Genomic DNA, 20,022 nt, shown 5'->3' with positions numbered 1-20,022 from the left:
ACTCCACCCGCGGTGTGGCGCGTGGTTCCTTCCCGCCCCCGCCCAGCGCGGGGTTGGACCGCTCCAGCTCCGCCCTCGCCCCGGAAGCGATCCCTCGCGCCCCGGAAGCAGGCAGCGGGTGGCGGTGGGAGACGGGGGCCGGGCCTGGCGGCAGCAGCCGGAGGCGGAGCCCGGGTGTCCTCGGCGCTGGCGCGGCCGCCGCCGGGCAGCGGGGAGGGCGGCGTGGATCGCGGGTCCGCCGGCCGGAGCGCGGGGGACGCGATGCTGCTGTTCGTGGAGGTGAGGCGCGGTGCCGGGCCGGGCCATGTGGCGGGGAGGCCGCGCACGCCGCGCCGCGCCGCGCCGGGGGGAGGGGACGGGGCTGACACAGCAAATCCGGGGCCGGCGGCGGCGGGCGCGGGGCGCCGGGCGGGGAGGAGGGGGTCGGAGCTCTGGAAGGTTCCGGCGGGGCCTCCGCGTGGAGGCGGCGGGGGGGGTGAAAGGCACCGCGGTGACCTTCGGGGAGCGGCGGCGCTGGGCCCGCCCTGAAGGTGACGCGCGGCGCGGGGCCTCGCACCGGGAGCGGCTTCGCGCTGGGACGGCCCAGCGGCCTCGCACCGGGCGGGCGGGGGGTCTTTCCGTTAAACTGTGAGCGGCCGCGGCGCTGTAGTGCAGCGGAACGGCCCCGCAGCGCTCCAACCCGCGCGGAGGTCGCGGGCCCGGACTGCACTCCGCGCCGCGTGCGCTCAGCGCGGCTCCCGGACGCGGCTCCGGGTTCGGCTGCGGCGCTGCGCCGCTCAGCTTCGCGTTGGGGGCGCCCGGAGCGAACGGCTGCGGTGATGGGACGGGAGCGAGGAAAGCGAATCGATCGTTAACGGCGTGTTCTGCTCCGGCGGGCGGCGAGGGGCTCCCTTGGGAGTGCTGACGCGTTGTGCGTTGAAGAACGCGTATATCAAAGTCTTTGGGAATGCTCCTTTAAGGTGATTGCCGCAGTTTTGCAGCTCGAGTTGTGTGGAAAGGGGGAGAAAAGGCCGTGCAGTCACAGGAAGGCAAAATGTGGGAGTTGGGTTTTGCAGTACTGAAGTTGAGGAGCTGTTGAAGGTCCCGTTGGGCACAGAGCTGTGCGGACGTTCAGGGAATCCCACGAAGGCCACGCCGCGTTTTGGGTGTTTTGTTTGGTCCCCTTCCTTCCTTTTTGTCCATAAGCATTGTTGGTTTCTGCCATCTTCATTCAGGAACCACCAGCGAAGCTCTCAGGAGCCCCAAACCAAACACATCTGACCTTGTGGAGGCGCTTCCCCTTCCAGTGTGAGCTCAGAGCTCGGAGTCGGCCGCTCCAAAGCGCAGTGCGTTGAAGCAGAGCACGGCTTCACCTCTGCTTCTGTGGGGCTGCCTGAGAACCACTGCAGAGAGGGGCTGTGCTGGAAGTCGTGGAGCTTTGGGGAGGGTTCATCAGCTCACCGACTTCAGCTGTCTGTGCTGTATTTCAGGCTTAGCTCAGGTGTGCACGTGCTGATTGCAGATTGATTTCCTCACCGTGTGCGCTTCTGTTTGCTCTGAAAGTCTCTTAGCTCAGGAAACTTGCTGAGCTGAGGTAATGCTGTAAGGCCCGTTGTTTTTCACATGCCAATGTTTGGGTAGATGTTCTTTACTTGCAGCCTTGGCAGGTGCCCTGATAGCATCTGATGGTTTATTGGAAAAACTGGCAATCTACGCGTTCAGGATGGGTGAAATGCTGCCCTAATTGCTGCCAGCGGTGCTTCTCAGTGAGAAAACCAGGACTGAGCACTGAGATGGCTGACACAGTTCCCACCGAAGGGATTGGCTCAGGTGGGGGTGGCACCGTCTCACAGTGCCTTTCATTACGGGGGGTGCAGGAGGAGCTCCCATTGTGCAGTGTGGAATCATCAGCGTTCAGCGGCTCTCCTGTGACCACTGCTGAGTGTTTTGAGAGCTGCCGGGGATGTTCGGGGTGCTGAGCTGGTATTATGGGATGTCCTGCAGGCAAAGCAGGAGCTGTGTGTGTGTGTGACAGCAGTGCCCCTTGCTTTGCCTCTCAGCCTGGCTGAGCTTTCAGAAGACGATGGGTAACAGCACACATCTGCGTCCCTGCAGGTGTGTTTCCTCACCAGCCATCATAAGGTTTCCCTTTGTTAATCTCCCATAGATTTGCCGACTTCTTAATTTGCAATTATTATTTTCCTCTGGTTATGTTTTCCCTTCTGGATAACGTGTAGCTTCTCACATCACGAGTTTTAGTGAATTCTCTTTTAAATTTTTCACTTGGATGCTCTTTTAGGGTCTCAGTTTGCTCCATGAGGTCTGTTCCAAACTCAGTGTTAAGATTTTGCAGGATTAAAACATGCTGTAAAAGAAGCTGTCCTTTCATTTTTGTAGGCTCACTTGAATCTGTCAGAGGTAACACAGACTGATAGAATATAAACCAGTTTTCTTTGCCAGCTTCTCAAGAGGGGAGATGCTTCAGTGACCAACTTGGAGGAATTTCTGGAGGGGAATCTTTGACCGCATTTGCTGAAAGTGAGGTGAAGTGGGGGGAGGCTCAGCTGAGAGCTTTGTCAGCTCGTGGCTGCCAGCGAGTGTTCCTAACCTTTGTATCCCTGTAAAGCTTTAACCTCATCATGAAAGTTCCCGATAGCAGCAGGGAGGGTTGTTTGGCAGCCAATGGAAGGGCCTGGTGTTTGTTAGCCTCCCTTAAATAAGCAGGAATCGGTGCTTTGGCCTCCTCTCCCATAGAGCCGCTTGCCAGAACAGCAGCACTGCTCTTGGAGCACAGCACATGATATTCTCAACAGGCTGATGTAAATGAGGGACTTTTTATCTGCTCAGAGCCCGTGGTGTCTTGCTATTAAGCTGCATGACATCAGGGCTGGGTCTTCCAGAGCTACATTATGTGTCATTAAATGCACTACAACAAAGAGGAAGTAGCCCACGCTCTGTTTCAGGAGTGTATTTCAGATGCTCTATTAATAGGCCCATTCATTTCTCTATCAGCCCAAATCTATTCAGTTTCTTAGCACTTTTCTCTGTGATTTTGGAACTTCCCCGTTAACATGTGTGACTTCCAGGCAGTGCTGAAGTAACTCAGACTTACCCGGGGTTGCTTTTCAACTCTGATCTGCTTCAGAGGTGTGATGATCTCCCTGAAGTCTTTCAGTTTCACCTTATCGTATTTGTACATTACAGTTATTTTCATCCTGAGCTAAGTTTGAACCTGTGAGACGTGAGGCAGAGAGACAGCGTTTATAAGTAATGAATCACCTCCTGGATGTGCATTCGTATTTGGTTTTAAATTTGATGAGAAGTAAAGTGAAGGAAATGTGACGTTGGCTTTCCAAAGCAGATCCCACTGCTGCCACCGCACTGCATGGCAGGAGGGACCGGCGGTGGGCAGAGCTCAGTTTGGAGTTTGCTGAGCTGCACTGGGAGTGATGGGGATGTGCTGCAGCTGTGAACCGAGCTCCGGTTCCAGCCCTTTGTTGGAGAGGAACTGCTCTGTCCCTTCACGCTGCACTGCTGCTGCTTCTCCTTTCCACTTCCAGCCACGTTCTGCTAACATTCACACAACCCCATCGCAGTGTGGACTGAATTCATTGTAAGATTTTGAATTCTAAAGGCAGCCGTGCAGAAGCTGTCACCTCTGCTTCACCCCCCGGTGTGTTGGCCTTCAACTTCTCTGCAGTTTGGAGGTTTTTTGTTGCTGGGTTTGGGATTGTCCTCATAGCAAATCGCTTCAGAACTTGGTGCTGCCTTGGCAGAGAAATTGTCCCTAAAGCTACTGCAGCTGCTTCCTTATCCTCCTCTATGTTCGAGGCCTGGGAGTAAACCACTCCTTGATTTCAGCCTCCTGGAGGCTGGTGGCTGAAATATCAAACTTCCTCATTCATTAATCGGTGAGATGAGAGCTCAGATGGGTGGCTTTTGCCTTCTGAATTCAAGCAGGTGGTGTGAATGAAGAGGGCTGTCCTTCATGACGAGGGAACAAGTTCGGAGGAGACATGTTAATTGCTTGGAGGGCATCAGGAATTCTTACCCTAACTGTGGGTCTTGTTGCCCAGTCTTAAAAGTGTGACAGTTCTGTTCCCCCCTCCTCCAGGCAGGCTGTGGTGCTGCATATCCTTACCATGGGTCTTGGGGAGCGTTTATCTCTTTGGTTATGAGTTTACTTACATCCAAAACACATCAGTGCCGGCTAACAGCTTTCTTCAGGTCATGGAGAGATCGGGTAATGCTCACGTGGGTTCATGAGGAATCCTGGCCCAGTGTAAGTGGTGCTGTGTTAGGATAAATGTCACCAGTTAAATTCAGTAACTCGTTGGTAGTTCTTCCTTTTGGAATGTGATGTGATGAATGGTCCTGTCTAGGATAGGATGCGGAGGGGGGAAATCCCCTTTTCTGCTGGAAGGTGACACAACTGAAAGCCTTTACAAGTTGGAGGGCGAGCAGAGTGCCTCACAGCCTGCAGCTTCCCCCGCTGCTGATGCAGGTGTAAATAAAGAGGTTGGAGGCAGCACTTTGTGGAGGTAGAAATAAAATACTTGGGAAATGGGAATGCCAGAGATTTTCTCGTTTTGAGAGGTGAAAACTGACAGAGGTGGCTAGCAGCTACCTGGGCACCTCGCATGTGGATCTGTGCAGGAGATGACGAAGTTCACCTGTGCCATCAGGCTCGCCTGCTGGAGCATCTGTGGGTTATTGTCCCTGATGGAATTGTTGTGCTCTCTTCAGCAGGTAACATCCAAAGGAGCTGGCCTGAACCCCAACGCCAAGGTGTGGCAGGAGGGTCCCCAGGGCGGTGGCGAGGCGGCGCCGCCAAGCAATGGCACGGAGCACTCATGGCACGAACCGGCGGCTGTGGCAGGGACTCAGACTGAGGGTGAGATGAGCCAGCAGTGGGTTTTGTTACGGGCTGTGGTGAGCTCCGCTGTGACGGTGATGGCACTCAAAGGGCCCGGTGATGACTGTAACGCGCTAAGAGGGAAACGATGCTAAATGTGTAGAAATGGGTTCAAGATGTCTTTTTTGCCATTGCTGCACTTTAGTATGAGCTTGACCCTGTGAACAGGAAAATAAGTTCTGAGGGCCACTTACAATCCTGGAAGACCACCTTGCGTTGCAGAGAACTGCTGCACAGTAGTGCTGTTACTGGAGTAGAAACTACAGAGCAGTTCTTCAAAGTTTTGGGGAGCTTTAAATGTCTTAAATTTCAGCAGAATCTGTCTTAAACCACCCCTCTGCTGTGGGGGAATCCTGCAATTCCAGGATCCTGTTATTTACTGAGACCTTTGTGAAAATGGAGAGGTGGGAAGGGCTGTTCTCTGCAATGTAGGTATTGAAAATCCAAGCCTTGTTATTACTGCATTCCTGAGTATTTTTTTTTTAATGCTGACGTTCTCAAATGGAAATAATTCTAAGCTTATGGTTGGCCTTCTGCTGTTGGTGCATTCTTCTGCCAGGTAACGTAGAGATCTCGGAGGATGGCTGCAAGCACTATGAAGTGATGTACTCCACATCGTGTGAAGCTGCAAGAAATGACACAGGAATCGATGAAGCAGCTGCCAATGGAATTGTCCTAACAACAGAAGATCTTGGATACCCAATCTATGAAGTGGCCGGTGGGTACCTGATTAAGAAGACCATTGTCAGTAGCTCTAACTGCAGTGCATGCTGCCCTAAAGATAGGTCTTGTAAATGAGGAGTGGGAACTTTGTCCTTTCCCATTCAGCCTGTATGCAAGGAGGTCCAAACCACCTTTGCAGTTGGCCAGGTAGATGAAGCCCATGGGATCCAACTCAACACAACAGGAATGACACAGCCTGGAGCGTGCAGTGTGGTCGTCTTTAAATGTGTCTTCTGTGACCTTTTCCTTTGCTACCCTGAGGGGTTCATACTTGAATTGTGCAATGAAAAGGGTTCTCGTATTGATGTGAAACTGAGATCTGATGGTGAATGTGTTAAATTTCAGGTGAAGGCAACTCTGTTGTGTCCACAGAAGATATTAGAGAATGTTTGAGGAAACAACTTGAGTTCTGCTTCTCACGGTACAGTCAGCTCAACTTTGTGTGAGCTCTTTATTAAAACTGCTAGCAAATACTTAGTTTTGTTTGTTTGATTAATAAACACGTGAGCTGTGGGTGACAGGGGTTGGTTGCAGTTTGAAACGAGATCTGCTGGAAGGCTGCAGAAGTGCTGTGGTGCATTTCAGCCCCGTCCATGCATCCTTGTCAGGAATGGGAAGCCAGGCTGACCTCCGTGCTGTCAGGTTCTGGGGTAATTTAGAGAAGAGATGTGTCTTTGGCAAGATTGTTTTAGCAGAGAAAGCAGCACAGAGTGTGCTCTAACTTTCATCAAGGTAGTTATTTTAATCATCTTACTCTGCCTTGTGTTGATCTGCTGAGACTTGCTAAGGGATGAAATCTGAGTACGTATTGGCTGTGAGTGGTGTTGGTGAACATTTAAGCCTTGCAGTACGTGGTTGTTTTAAGGCATCTGTTTAAAAAAAGAAATAAAAATGGTGGGATTTTTATAAAATAATGAATTTGTCTTTTTAGTGAGAATCTTTCCAAGGATCTCTACTTGATGTCCCAAATGGACAGCGATCAGTTTGTTCCAATATGGACGATTGCTAACATGGAAGGCATTAAGAAGCTGACAACTGATATGGACCTTATTCTGGACGTTTTGAGATGTAAGTCTGGGTGTTTGGTAAATGCTGAAGAGAACCTTGTATGGCAAAGCATGCATATAAGAGGTGGTTGCAGACTCTTGGATTCTAGATATGCTTTATTGTAAATGCCTAACTCCGTGCTGGTGAGAGGCTGCTTTGTGATAGTGTTAGCAATGATTTGCTGTGAGTACACCCAGTTCACTGCTCACTGCAAAGAATGGACTGGAAGTGATGCTGCTGAGGTGATTTTTGCCCTGTACGTTGTCCCATTTTAAACCAGTTTTTGTGTTTTTATTGTAGCTTCTCCTATGGTACAAGTGGATGAGACAGGGGAGAAAGTCAGACCAAACCACAAACGATGTATTATCATTCTCCGTGAGATCCCTGAAACAACACCTGTAGAGGTAAAGAGTTATTATAAGAATGGAGAACTTGGTGTTTTTGGAAGGTTCTTCAGCAGTACCTCAAACAGCAGCAGCAAGCGTTGCTTTAAAGGTCAACTGGTGTTTAATTAAGCTTCAGTATTTTTCTTGTGAACCACAGAAGAAGTTTTTTTTCTGCCTGGATCCGTTGACAAAAGAAGTCAAACTGAAACGACCTTGTCGCTGTCGTCCCTGTTATTTCCTAATACATAAAAATGTTCTTAAGTAAACTTTCAGCAGAATGGAGCTAGTGAGGCTTTTCTGGAGGGAACTTTGCACTGATCTCTGTAGATCTAAAAATGAAATCAGCCCAGGACACAGTTTGGAGTTCAGGCTGAATTTCTGTCCCAGCGGTGTCTTGACTTGAAGTCAGACAGTTGTTCTGGCAGCAAGAAATGTTCTTAAACACACACATCTCCCATTCATTGTGACCCAGTGTGAGCTGAGCTCATTATGTTCAGAGAAGGGGGATAATAAAATTCCTACTGATATTTGGCTAACAGAATGATTTAGTTCTTTGTTTCTTAAAGTTGCAACATGGGGTGTTTGTCTCCTGGCGTTTTTAATTGGTTCTTTTAATGCAAACATTGAACAATGCAAACATTGAACAGTACATTTGTCCTGTCTGTGAAATACGATCAATTGTTGCAGAGCTGTCAAATGAGGAATATTCCGTAAAATCATTCTTGTACTGATGACTGTCTCATTCACCTGATTTTTTTGCTGCTACTTTCATACAGAAGTATCACCAGTTCTACTCTGGTATTGATTGTGTTATTATGATGGTGATTTTTAACCAGTTTATTCGTCTACTTTTACTTGGGGAGCTCGGTGCGCTGCGCTGGTGCTGTTGAGCTCATTAACTGGTAGTGGATAATTCCCTGTTCTGTAAGGGGAATAAAAGAGCATTTCTGGTCAGGTGAAACTTGCTGCTGAGGAGAGATGGAGTACCATAAGTACCTCATGTCTTTCTCTCTCCTAGGAGGTTAAGGCTTTGTTTAAAAATGAAAACTGCCCCAAAGTCATAAGCTGTGAGTTTGCTCACAACAACAACTGGTACGTTACATTCCAGTCTGATACAGATGCCCAACAGGTAAGGCTGCCTTCAGCTCTTAATAATACCTCTGTTTTGTTATTGGTGCTTCCCCTGCTTGAGAGAATTGCATGCCTGCTGCCCACAGCTGAATGTGTTGTTTGTCTACTGATCCTCCCTCTCGATATTTTAAGAGATTATTTCCAAATTCTAGTTGATATTGAAGTTAGAAGGCTGTAGGGTTGCAGTTCACCTCTCTGCTTGCCTCAGAACCTGCCAGCCACAACTGTGATATCTAACACTTCAAATTCAGGATGCCAGATAAGTTAGCTGGGCTAACAAGGAAGCACATTAAGTCATATCTTTTAAGTGGTAAAATTCCATCAAGGTATTCTAATGTTAATCTTTTCTGTGCAGGCATTTAAATACTTAAGGGAAGAAGTGAAAACCTTTCAGGGCAAGCCAATAATGGTAAGGCTGTTTCACAAGGGATTTCAGAGTGAAATATTGTTTCTATTGGAGTGACATTGTGCATTTGTGGGAGTGGGGAGTTGAGGAGTTAGCAGTGGGATAGATGTAAACCAGAGATATCGTTTATAGTTCTGTGGGCTTGAATGAGGTCATGAGCAGCGTTAAGAAGTTACCATTTGGTGCCTACAGGTTAACCACAGTGCTGCTTCCCGTGAGCTGTGAAATCTGCTCCACTTCCTTGGGAATCTGGGTCTGCAGGGCTCAGGAGGGGGAATCTCCTTCATGAGGCTCTGGTTTGTTAGCTGCACTGCAAATAAGGCTGAGACCTGCTGGTTGTGCTATGAAAGGAATAGTCCAAGTTGGAGTCGGGATGGTTACTGCTATAGAAAACAGTGTTATCTTAAACTTCTGAGATCTCTGGTTAAAGCAGTTTGTGTATCCTACACTCCTAAGAGTGTAATCTGATTGATTTTTATCAGGGTGTTTATTTGTAAGAAGTAATCAACCTACTTCCTCTTAGTGTCCCTTGTGGCACAGTTTCAGTAGGCAAGAAGAATATCACGTTCTGCTTCTCCATTTCTCCCAGCTAACGCGTGTGATGTGATTTGCTGTCTTACAGGCCAGGATAAAAGCCATCAACACGTTTTTTGCTAAGAATGGTTACCGGGTAGTGGATTCCAGTGTTTATGCGCAGCCCATTCAAACACAAGCACAGTTTGCCTCACCGCTGTTTATGCAGCCTGTATATAGTCCTCAGCAGTACTCTATTTACAGCATTGTGCCTCAGACGTGGTCTCCAAATCCTGCACCTTACTTTGAAACACCTCTGGTGAGTAACAGCTGCTGAGCGATGAGGACGGGGGGAGATAGCCCAAAGCATCAGTAATGGCTTGGATGACAGATCAGTGGGGTCAGTGGGCTTTGCAGCTGCAGAATGCACGAGTTTTCAGTCAGATGGCCCTGTTTTATATCAGGGACCTCATAAAGCAAGGCTGTCAGTGCCATAGTCAGGTTTTGGTGTGGGGTTCTGTTATCCTGTAGTTAGTGTTAGTGGGTGAGCTCTGCAGCTCTTTCAGGAAGCAGAGGACTGTGCTGGAGGAGATCTGCTGGTTGTTAACCTGGTGGGGTTTTCTCTTTAGGGGTAAGGTTACAGCATGCTAGCTGGAGTAGCTCTGCATAGAAGTATGTACAGACTAAATGAATAACTGCTGAATATCATGTAACTGCAAACATTTTTCTTTTAAATTCAGCCATTGAAACTGTTCTGTCTGTTGCAGGCCCCCTTTCCTAACGGTGGATTTGTGAATGGCTTTAATACACCAGGATCATATAAAACAAGTGCTGCTGCTTTGAGTATAGGTCGCCCATTCCATAGGAATCGGTAAGACAGCTGCCTCCATTGTTTGCTCTCTGAGAACTTACAGTGCTGACACACCAAAGTGTTCTTTGCACACCTGTGGAGTGCAGTGCCTCATAATTGGGCCTGCTTATTTGTTTTATCAAATAATCAAACTGCTTTTTTCAACTTGATTTATACCACAAACTAAGGATCAAGGTAGCAGCTTAAAATCCTAAAATAATGGACTGGAGGGAGCAAAGGTAACTTCTTTAAAAGCCTCAGAGGAATTTTTGCAGACAAATAACTTCCTCTCAAGGTAACACTTCCAGTTATGTTTGTTGTGCACAAATTACAAACTTGTGCAGCACAAACACGAGCTGTTCCTGCTGTGTGCTTAGTCCTGCAGAGCCACTCAGCGTGTGCAGCTCAGTTGCATCCCTGACTGCTTTGTGCTATAGCTGCACGGTGCCGTGTCTGTTACTTGTAGTTTATTTACTTTACCCCCATCATTCCTGATAAACTGTAAAGGCTCTGCTCGGATATAAACAGTGGGGAGGAGGGAGCAGCTTTGTATTTGCTGGAGTAGTGCTCTGTAAATACAATGGAGTAGTAATCTGTTTGTGTGGGTGGAAATGGGTTTATTTGCAAGCTCTTCTGCTGTGTTCAGCATGTGGCTGGCAGCGTGGAAATGGAGCTGTGTTCTGTTTGTGGAGTCAGTTGACAGCTGACAGTTCTGCAAGTGTTTGTGTGATGCAGTTAAGGTTTGTGGTTGTTGGCAGAGGATGAACTTGGAAATGTGGTCTCTGGTGACTCAGCAGAGCCTTAATGCTGGCTCTGCAGCTGGCAGTATGGCTTAGGAGATGGGGCAGCTGATTCTGTCACAACTGCACAGATCACAGCTATGATCCTGAAGTTGATTGATGTTGGGGTTTTTTTGCCTTAAACTGTGTTCAAACTTAAAAACTGCTCGTTACATGGCTCATCTCAGAGGTATGGATGCTGATAACGTGCAAGAATTGTATGTGCCCAAAGATTAACATCTGGGAATGCCCACACTCTCACTGACTTCTTGTAAATTGCACCTGCCTTGTCTTTAAGCTTTTAAAGCTCCTCTGGTTATTTAAAACTTTCATTTGCTAAACTTCAGTCATTGGGAAGTTACAGCTTCGGGGTCAGGTGTGTGCAGGTTCTGCTGGTCTGTCTCGGTTGTCTTATCTTTCCTGCTCATCTTGCTGAGCCACTGTGCTTGTACCAAGCTCTGCTTTCACAGTAATAAATCTTAATGTTCCAGAAGCAGGCAGGGATTATACTTCAACAGGACTCTTTTGAAAGCACGAGACTGTGAAAGTTTGGCCCAGTGATGATCAAGTATCGCGCTAAGAGAGAACAGGTCCAGCAGTCAGCGTCTGGGCAGCCTGCACTTCATGCTTTTCCTCCTCTTTACTCTTTCATATCACCTTTCTTTCTCTCTGCTTTTTTTTTCCCTCCTTACCTTTTCTTGTCTTTTCTGCTTTGCTCTTCTGCCCAGATAAGACTGTGGCCTTCTCAATGATGGCTAAGATTATGAGATCTGAGGGCTGAAGAATGACCTGAGAAGACGTTACCTTACTGGGGCCTAAGAACTGGTTCTTAATGCTGCTCAAAGCTGTGCAATATGAATTAATCTTTGTTTGATGCATCTCCTCTTGAACTGCAGAAGAGTTCATTCAGAGAGGTTCATTCAGCTGCTGCTTTCAGATTTGTCCTGGCTCATTAAGCTTCATTTATTCTGTCATACAGGCAGTCGCTAGTTAAATATTGGATTTCTGTCTGTAGCTAAACATTTGTCTAAGCTGGTTGTGTTTATTTTGCCCTGATTTGCTGCAGTGTCCTTGTGGGAAAGGAAGGTTGGGTTTTGTGACAGAAAGTCCTCAGTGTTAGTGTTGGTTAAGTTTAATTGATATCTTCAGCCATCTAAAAGATGATTTAAAATGGCTTTGGCAAAGCAGATTAATTTGATCACTCAGAATTTGGCTAAGAAAAGATAGGCTCTGTTCTGACTAACGGCAGGCTGGTTTCCCTGGGAAGTTCTCTGTTTAAGACCCAGGGCTGTAGTAACACTGAGTGTGCACAGCCGCATCTGGGTTCAAAGGCGATACAGCTTTGATGCTGGCAAATCAATAAATGGGTAAAAGGTCTGGAAAACCACAGTCAATGTGGAGGCGTTCGATAATGGGAGCAGCGGGGCTCAGATCCTGGCTTTTGGGGAGGGGGGCTCTCAGCTTCCCTGGTCTGATGTGCCCAGGCCTCTTCAGCACATTCAGTCGTACATCTGCTCCAGCTTCTTGTTGCAGTTCAGATTTTTGCTTGTGCTGATGTAAGTTTTGTTCTTTAGGGTTCGTTCTCCAAATAAGTTGTCAGAGCCCAGTGTCCATACAGCAGGCACAGGTCGGGGTTACGCTGTGTCTTCTACTGCACCAAGTTTTGGGGGATTTTGTTTTCCTTTGGTGTCTGTCAGGCAGTGACCTGTTTTCTGCTGGCAACATTTGATGAGAAGACAGGTGGCAGGAGAGCTAGAATGGAAGGAATAGATGGAAGTAAGGAAGAACAGTTTCTTTGTTCTTGACAAGTGTTCAGGAAACAAGACTTCTCTGATGGAGTTCCAGTGCATATTGACCTCCTCCTTTTTGTCAGCTACAAACTGACAGCAGGCAGTGGAAGCTTTGCATTTTGTGCTTTGAACTCTGGGTCACAGAGCCTCTTGCCATGTGCCCTACAGTGTGAAGCCTCACTTCCGATCGTCAAACAGCTCAGAGCATGCTGCGGAGGGTCCAGCTGCTGCCGGTACTGTGTCACTCGGGGACGGACCACTGAGCAGAACCAACTCAAGGAATTTTGTTATGGAGCGACATAACAGCACGCTAACGGGGCACCAAGAGCAAGGCTATTCCCAGAAGGATTCTCCTACCATGCAGATGGAGCAGAACGGAGATTACGGCATTGGCAGGGGCAGGTAATGCAACAGTGTGCTGGAGGTTCAAATGATGCTGAGCCAACCATTGGCACAATGGGCATGTCTGTAAATAGTCACTGGAGAAAACTGGCATTTAAACAGAACACAATAAATACTTAACTGTTAGCATGAATTCCTGCTTGACTGAATACCCAACAATTCTTCTGGCAAATACTTGAAGATGTCTTTATTCCAAAATAACTGGTGTGTCTCCAGAATCGTTTCCAGATCATTGATGAATTAATGTTGGTATTTGTATTGGCATAAACAATAAATAAATCTTCATCAAGAGGCTGCTGTGAATCCCTCTACTGTGGGTCCCCTTGTGATGTACTTGGCTGTAGATAAGTGACCGAGTGGTTTGTTTTTCCCTTTAAAGGAGGAACATCTTCAGAGGTCGGAGGAGACGAGAAGATGACCGGATTTCAGTAAGTTCCACTTCCTTTACTGCAAGTCATGCATTCATTGAAGGGATGGCACAGTCCTTAAGTTCTTAGATTACACTGCGGCTCACTTTCAGCTCTTTCAGTACTACTTGTCATGGCTCTATTAACTAACACATATTTTCTTCCCCTATAGAGACCTCAGCCTTCAACAGAAACAAAGACTCAGACACCAAAGTTTGATTTGCTAGCATCAAATTTCCCACCTTTGCCTGGTAGTACAGCAAAAATACCAGGAGAGCCTGTGCTGGAGAGCAGGATGTCTGATGTAGTCAAGGGAATCAGCAAAGAAAAGGTATCTGCTCAAGTCTCTGGCAGGGGCACAGTAACTCACCTTGCTGTGTTTTCCTTCTGCCCTGCTTAAAGAATCAGTCGTTCCTGTTAGAGCTGTGCATTGGAGTGCTTTAACACCAAACGTTGTGCTCTCTAATATAATAGCACATCTTCTGTCTCTGTTCTGGATTTCCTTGGCTTCATGGGAGTATTTAGTTGAAGCTTCTGTAATTATGGTAGTGTAAGCTCAGCTTTGGAATGGAATAAAGGAGGGAAATGTGGGTCGTTGGTTGTTGTAGGAACAGTTTGTGTGTAGTCTTGACAAGGGCTTCTCCAGGTGAATCTGCTGCTTGAGCACTTACTGTGCACTTACCCCACGTACTGTGGGCTTTATCACTGTTTGTTTCACCCACGTCAACGGTGATTGGTTTGGAGATGATGCTCCAAAAGAAACAGAATTCCTATAATCTGGACTTGAGTCGCCTTTGGAAAAATCTCACTTCTCAGTTTTTGTGTGCTGGGATGTTGAGGAGCGATTCAAGCATGTGTGCCATCTCCTCATATTTTGCATCTTCTTTCTGCACAGGAAAGCAAAGATTTGCTGCTCAGCTGTCCGGCTCCTGCTCAGGAGGAACAGACGCCCAGTGTTGTCCAGCAGCCTGTGACGAGCGTGAGTCCATCGGGTCAGACTGAAGCTGTAGTGTTAAGGTATGCAGCTCACGTGAACCAAGTGCACTAAAATCTGTGTGTCCAGGCTAAGTCTGTAGCTGACATCCTGCAGGATGGCAGTAATGTTTGTGCTTCCCTTCCCAATTGTGGAAGGTAGCTCCTGTGGAGGCCACAAGAAGAAAATAAATCATGGCAGTGAAAGCTGTGCCATTCTGTACCTCAGAAAGCATGGCTGTGGCTCTAAAGGCTGTGTCACAGACCTTAATGTTAAATTGTTCTTCATTTAGCAGCGCCGTTCAGCCAGAGAGCAAACCAGAAGAAGTGTCAGTTCAGAAGGATGTTAAAGGCCACACGTCCCCACCCGTGTCTGTCTGTCCTGTCAGTGCCGCAAAGCCACCGAGGACAAATTCCACCTCATCTCCTACTAACACAAGTGCAGCTCCTGCAGTGGCGGTGCAGGTAAGGCCCAGCGCAGGGATGGAGCCAGGAACATGGGGAGCTCTCCCTCAGGTGTGCCGAAGAAGCACCTGGGATCTCCTCAGTGCACTTTGCCACAGCTGTGGTTTCAGCACTCATTGTGTGTGTTCTTGGGGCCGTGTGGAAGAGTATGGTGTGGTTATTCTGGTCTGTAAACGCTGCTCTTCTCCCTTGGTCCCGAAGGAGCCGCGCAAGCTGAGTTATGCAGAAGTTTGCCAGAAGCCCCCAAAGGAGCCGCCTCCCGTTCCTGTCCAGCCTCTCAGGGAGCTTCGCACCAACATAGTTCCCCCTGCCAAAGCCGACGACGGTGGTACAGCTGAGAGAGCTTCGGAGAAGGCTCCGGACAAAGCCGAAGGTCGGATGAAGGATTACTGCGGGATCCGAGGCAGCGGGGCGCCCCGGGGGGCTGCGGGGAAAATCAGGGAACAGAGGCGCCAGTTTGGACGCAGATCATCGCCTCAGGGAGCGCCGCGGCGTGTCGGCAAGGAGCAGTACGTGCCACCTCGGTCACCAAAGTAACGCCTGTCCGGCCCATTCCTCTGTTTAATTTGAGCTGTGGACTAATGAGCAGCAAAGGAGACTGAGAGAGGAGTATTCGTGAAGGGGAATACTGAACTGGAGTGTGGCTTGTGTGGAGAGTCCCAAAATTCATCTCTGAAAGTGATTTCACAAATGCTGGAGGATTCCAATCAATATGAATATAGAGATTATAATTTTTGTATTTTTGTTTTTAATTTGCAGAGGGTTTCCTGCTTGAAATCTGTTTTTTGGGGTTGTGAAACTAGCTTTTTGACAAAGTGAAAGGCTATGAATCGACGACTGAACGTGTCGCTCGGCGTGGGAGGAGAAGGATAAGAGATGATTATTTTTGCAAAAAATGAGCATTTCTGTAAAAGTAGAAGTTTTTTTTAACCTATTTAACATTGGCTTGTAGGATGATGTGTCTGCCGTTGATGGCCTTGCATTGCAGAGCCCGTCTGCAGCCCAGGTGCTTGGTCGGTGTGTGAGGTTGAGTGAGTGCAGCCAGGTATGTTGTCATGGCTTAGTTACCGATGGTAAAACTGAATGTACTACTGTAGTAAACTTTGTGTTTCCAGCTTGGAGAATATCTCTTGACCTTACTAATAACTCATTCAGCAAGCTTTTTAAACTATAATTTTTACAGGAGACTGGATTGTAGGTCTGAGCACGTGGATGGCAAAGCCTGTCTTGTACGTGCAGTTGGAAGGAGGCAGAAGGGAGCGTGTCGGAACTTCTGGTTTGACCTTCCTGGCCTCCTTGAGGGCGACGTGATGGGGTTTTTTGTTTGTTTTTATCTTGCTTTTTCCTTTCTCTAATCTCTTTATTGCAGGCTTCTGTGCATTTATCTTGGTATGTTTTCGTGAGGCAGACCCGGTATGGATGAGTGATGGACAGCTGCGCGGTCTGTGGCGTTAGCTCTGTGTGTAAAGAGCCTGGAGCTGGGGAGTTCTGCTCCACAGAGCCCTACCAGGCTCAGGCTGGGGTCTGCTCTGGAGTAGTTAGCAGCCCAGGCACGGCTGGGTTTTTGTACGCTGACCTGTCTTTGTGATCTGGAGTAGGACATGGGATGCTGTGTGCTAGAAATCAGGGTTTACATGTACTGGGAACTCGTTTACAGCTGATACAGTAACAACTGACTTTGAAGAACCGTTCCAAGTGGAACGAAGGGTAAAGAATTAAACAAAAGCCCTCGTGTTCAGAGAAGCTGCTGGAAAGGTGGCATCTGGCCTAGCTGTATGCCGACTGAATTTGCAACACTATTTGTGTAGTAAGGGGTTAAGTTTGAAGGTGATTACCGTAATGACTGAAATGGGAAAACTCAGCGCATTAATCTGCCAAAATCAGCATGCCAGGGGTCCAGGCTGTGTGTGAAGCGTTAGGAGGAGGTTCCAGCAGTAAGAAATCACACCTTTTTTCTTTCTGTAGCGAATAGCAAGTGTACAAACTTTAAGTCGTAAGTTGTGAACACTGGAAAACTCAATTGTGATATTTACCGTAAACATCTTAGTAATCTATGTTAGTGTTGCCATTAGAATGAATGTAAGTGGCAGTTAAAATAACTGTGAAGATTTTCATTTTCTGATTTCTTAGCCAGATAACCCTTGGCAACTTCTTACTCAGTAGGCATTCTCTATCAACTGCTTTGAGAACACTCATATCTATTTTTATAAATATATATATAAAGCCAGAGTTGTCATTTCTCTAACTTATTATTCAGCTTGGCAATCGCTTTGATTTGATTCATAACACAATATGATGTATTTATGCAGTTAACTGTTCATTTCTACGCATGTTATATATATATAAATATATATACACATATATATTAAGAGAACCAAACCAAAATCCTTACTCACTGTTAAACTACCTGTACTGGGTTTGGGAGGTTTTTTTTTAATTTAGTTAAAAAGAAAATAATAATAACTGTTGATCACGTCTACAGCTTAGGAATGCTTACAGAACCCTTCTCCATTTATTTCAGTAATGCTACGTTTGTTGGAATGATAGAGAAATTCAAATATTTTGAGATGTTTTAAGTTCTGAAATGGAGTTCAGATTTTTTTTTTTTTTTGATCCATTTAAAGGCTACAAATGACTGCAGTCAAACTGGAAAACCTGTGATAGTCACAGATGTGTGGGTAAATGTGTGCTGTCACTGGGGGTCCAGGAAGCACTGGGGTGCTCGCAGTGCACCTGGTAACCACACAGTGCTCCAAGGTGGAATCAGAGCTTTTAACAATTGTGAAATGGAACTTTGTTTAGAACATTATTTTATTACTTGTGGAAAAAGAGGAACTGCAGTTCAGTCTTTCTTGAATGGTGATTGGGGAAACTTGACCGTGGAAAGGATGCTGTGTGTGTCCTGGATGTACATTTCCCAGCAGCAGAGTCTGGCTCCTGTACAGTGTACACGAATGAGTCTGTAAACCCGTTGGCTCTTTTTTTTTTTTTCCCAGCATATTAAGACTTTGATCAAATTAGAGCACTCATAATTATTTATTTAATACTTACCTGCAAGGATTTAACATTAGCATTCCCCTTCCTCCTCCCCCCTGTCATTGATACTGTTGTTTTCTTTCTTAATCTTTTGTGCATTGGGGGAAATAACCAAGTAAATGTAAAGGCTGTGAAAACTATAGTTTTGTGTGCAAGTTCTCCTGCAGTACTCGTATTGCATGGCAAGCGTTTCACATAGACAGGCTAGCTGCTACGTTCTCATCCCTGTAATAGACTCAGGCAAGCTGCTGTGTGTGCCCATCACGTCTGCCTGTTCTGACAGATGGGGGAACACGGGGACAGAAAGGTGACCTGGGAGCCAGGCTGACTGCTGGGGCAGCTCATGGCTTTCATTGGAGTCCCATCACCTCATCAGTAGAGGTGAAACTGTCCCTTGTTCAATAGCTGTGTTCAGAATGCACCCGTAGTGACGAGCAGCAGCTCTCAGCAGCTCTGTACCACGCGGTGCAAACACAACCTGCCCTCCTCTGCAGGTGATCCATGCGTGCGACTTTCATGAACTGTGAGCTGTGTTCAGCATTGCTGACTTCTGTTCCCTACAGAAGTGTGCTTCCCCTGTTGGAGTTCTTTTCCAAATTATTGTGCATGGAAAAGATCGGGCCACTCTCTTGCATTTTTGCTGGGGAGTGCAAAGAGGAGTCATTATCTGCATGTGGTAGTGAAAAGTGCAAATCTTTTTTTCTTTTTGATTTCTCAAATTAAGTTAGTTTTATAGTATCTTACATTCCTGCTATCTCTGTTTGTAAAAAATAAAAATTAAAAAAAAATAAGAAAATACAGTAATGTTAGCCTGGCACGGTATGATGGTGCAGTTTTAGCAGTAGATGTATAAAAAGAAAAACAAAATAAAAATGTAACCCACTCTATTAACCAGAAGAGAAAGGCGATACTGTGGCAGATCAGTAGCAAATAAGTGACTTATCAATGCTTTACTGTAGTTCAATAGCTATGGCCTTACTTTGTCAATATCAGCTTAACTGTCTTGAAAATGTCCGCTGTTTTTACTGTTCCCGGGGGTGTCCTGGGCTGAAATACCTGATGTGTACAGACGAGATTTTAAATTTGTAAGATGATGCACCATTGTGTTACAGACGATGCAACAGAAATGCACTGCGGGGGGAAGTGGCTTCTGACGAGTCCTTTTGTAAGTCCTCGGTGACTACAGATATGCAATAGAATTGTCTCTTGCGTTTCTAATTTTGATATTTCCTTCTGAAACGTAACGATTGTTGCCATTAATCTGAATGGTTTCTCATGCTCTCTGTGTGTGTATATATTACCTATAGTCTGAGCTTCCTTTGGGATGGTACCTAGCTTTGGTTTGCTGTATTTTAGTTAGCTCTTCTCCAAGTGCCTTTAGCACAGGCACTGCACGAGGCTTTCAGAGTCTGTTTTTAATGTACAGCTGGGAGGACTTGAAATGGAGTTAAAGCAACTTATTTCTGAAAAAAAAAACCCATAATAAAAATCCATCCGCCAACTAACCTGTAACAACCCAAAAGTTTTATATGGAAGAAACCAGAGCTTTATTTTTATGGAGCTTCAGTTATGGATGCAACTTCAGCTATAAACAGACTGTGCGTAAATGGTTGTTTTTTTTTTTTCCCTTTCTTTTTGTTTTTGTTCTGGTTTTTATAGAATACAAAAGGTTCAGATAATATATTGAGCTCACCTGAGTGCACCCCTCGTGTTCCTCCCGGGTGAGTCCAGCTTCCCCACAGCATCTCCCAGCTCCTCACAGGGCAGGGCCTGAGCGGAAGGAGAAAGAAGCACCCATCTGGCTCCTGTCTGTCCCGGTTGTTGTCAAACCTGTCCCAAAAAAAACCAACCCCCACAGATCTGTGTCGAGTAGGTTCCATGCTTTAAATGTTCAAATGATGATGATACATGTATTTGTATTTGTTTTTGACATTGCCAAGGTGCTATGGGAAATTGAAATAACAGTTATAGAAGAAAAAAAAAATAAAAAGCTGATTTAAAAGGAAAAAAATACATTAAAAAAAACAAAAAAAAAAAAAAACCAAACCACCACCAAAAAAAAAAAAACCCAACAACGGTCTCTGTCAGCGCTGTCTGTTACGCGTGCGGGGAGCTGAGGGGGCGGGGAGGCGGGAAGCGGCGGCTTCGACTGAGGGGCGCTGAGGGGACGCGGGAAGAGGCGGCCCCGCGTGAGGGGACGGGAAGAGCGGGAAGGCGCAGC

The 20,022-nt window shown here is 46.7% G+C and overlaps 1 protein-coding gene across 5 annotated transcripts; it reads left to right on the top strand.

Moving 5' to 3' along the window:
* Positions 1 to 126: 126 nt before the first annotated feature.
* LARP4 (La ribonucleoprotein domain family member 4) lies at positions 127 to 19,868 on the top strand. 5 transcript variants are annotated; one of them, NM_001395973.1, is given in 16 exon segments: positions 127 to 279; positions 4,729 to 4,873; positions 5,454 to 5,612; positions 5,963 to 6,038; positions 6,549 to 6,685; positions 6,965 to 7,068; positions 8,069 to 8,179; positions 8,537 to 8,590; positions 9,210 to 9,419; positions 9,868 to 9,971; positions 12,688 to 12,921; positions 13,301 to 13,349; positions 13,501 to 13,659; positions 14,224 to 14,345; positions 14,594 to 14,765; positions 14,967 to 19,868. In NM_001395973.1, coding segments are annotated over 16 exon segments (2,190 nt in total). In that variant the 5' UTR covers positions 127 to 261; the 3' UTR covers positions 15,303 to 19,868.
* The last annotated feature ends 154 nt before the right edge of the window (positions 19,869 to 20,022 follow it).

This window comes from Gallus gallus, chromosome 34 (genome assembly GCF_016699485.2).
Source record: "Gallus gallus isolate bGalGal1 chromosome 34, bGalGal1.mat.broiler.GRCg7b, whole genome shotgun sequence".
NCBI classification, from domain to species: Eukaryota; Metazoa; Chordata; class Aves; order Galliformes; family Phasianidae; genus Gallus; species Gallus gallus.
The sequence above is the reverse complement of the archived record's forward strand: the minus strand, read 5'-3'. Positions and strand labels throughout refer to the sequence as shown.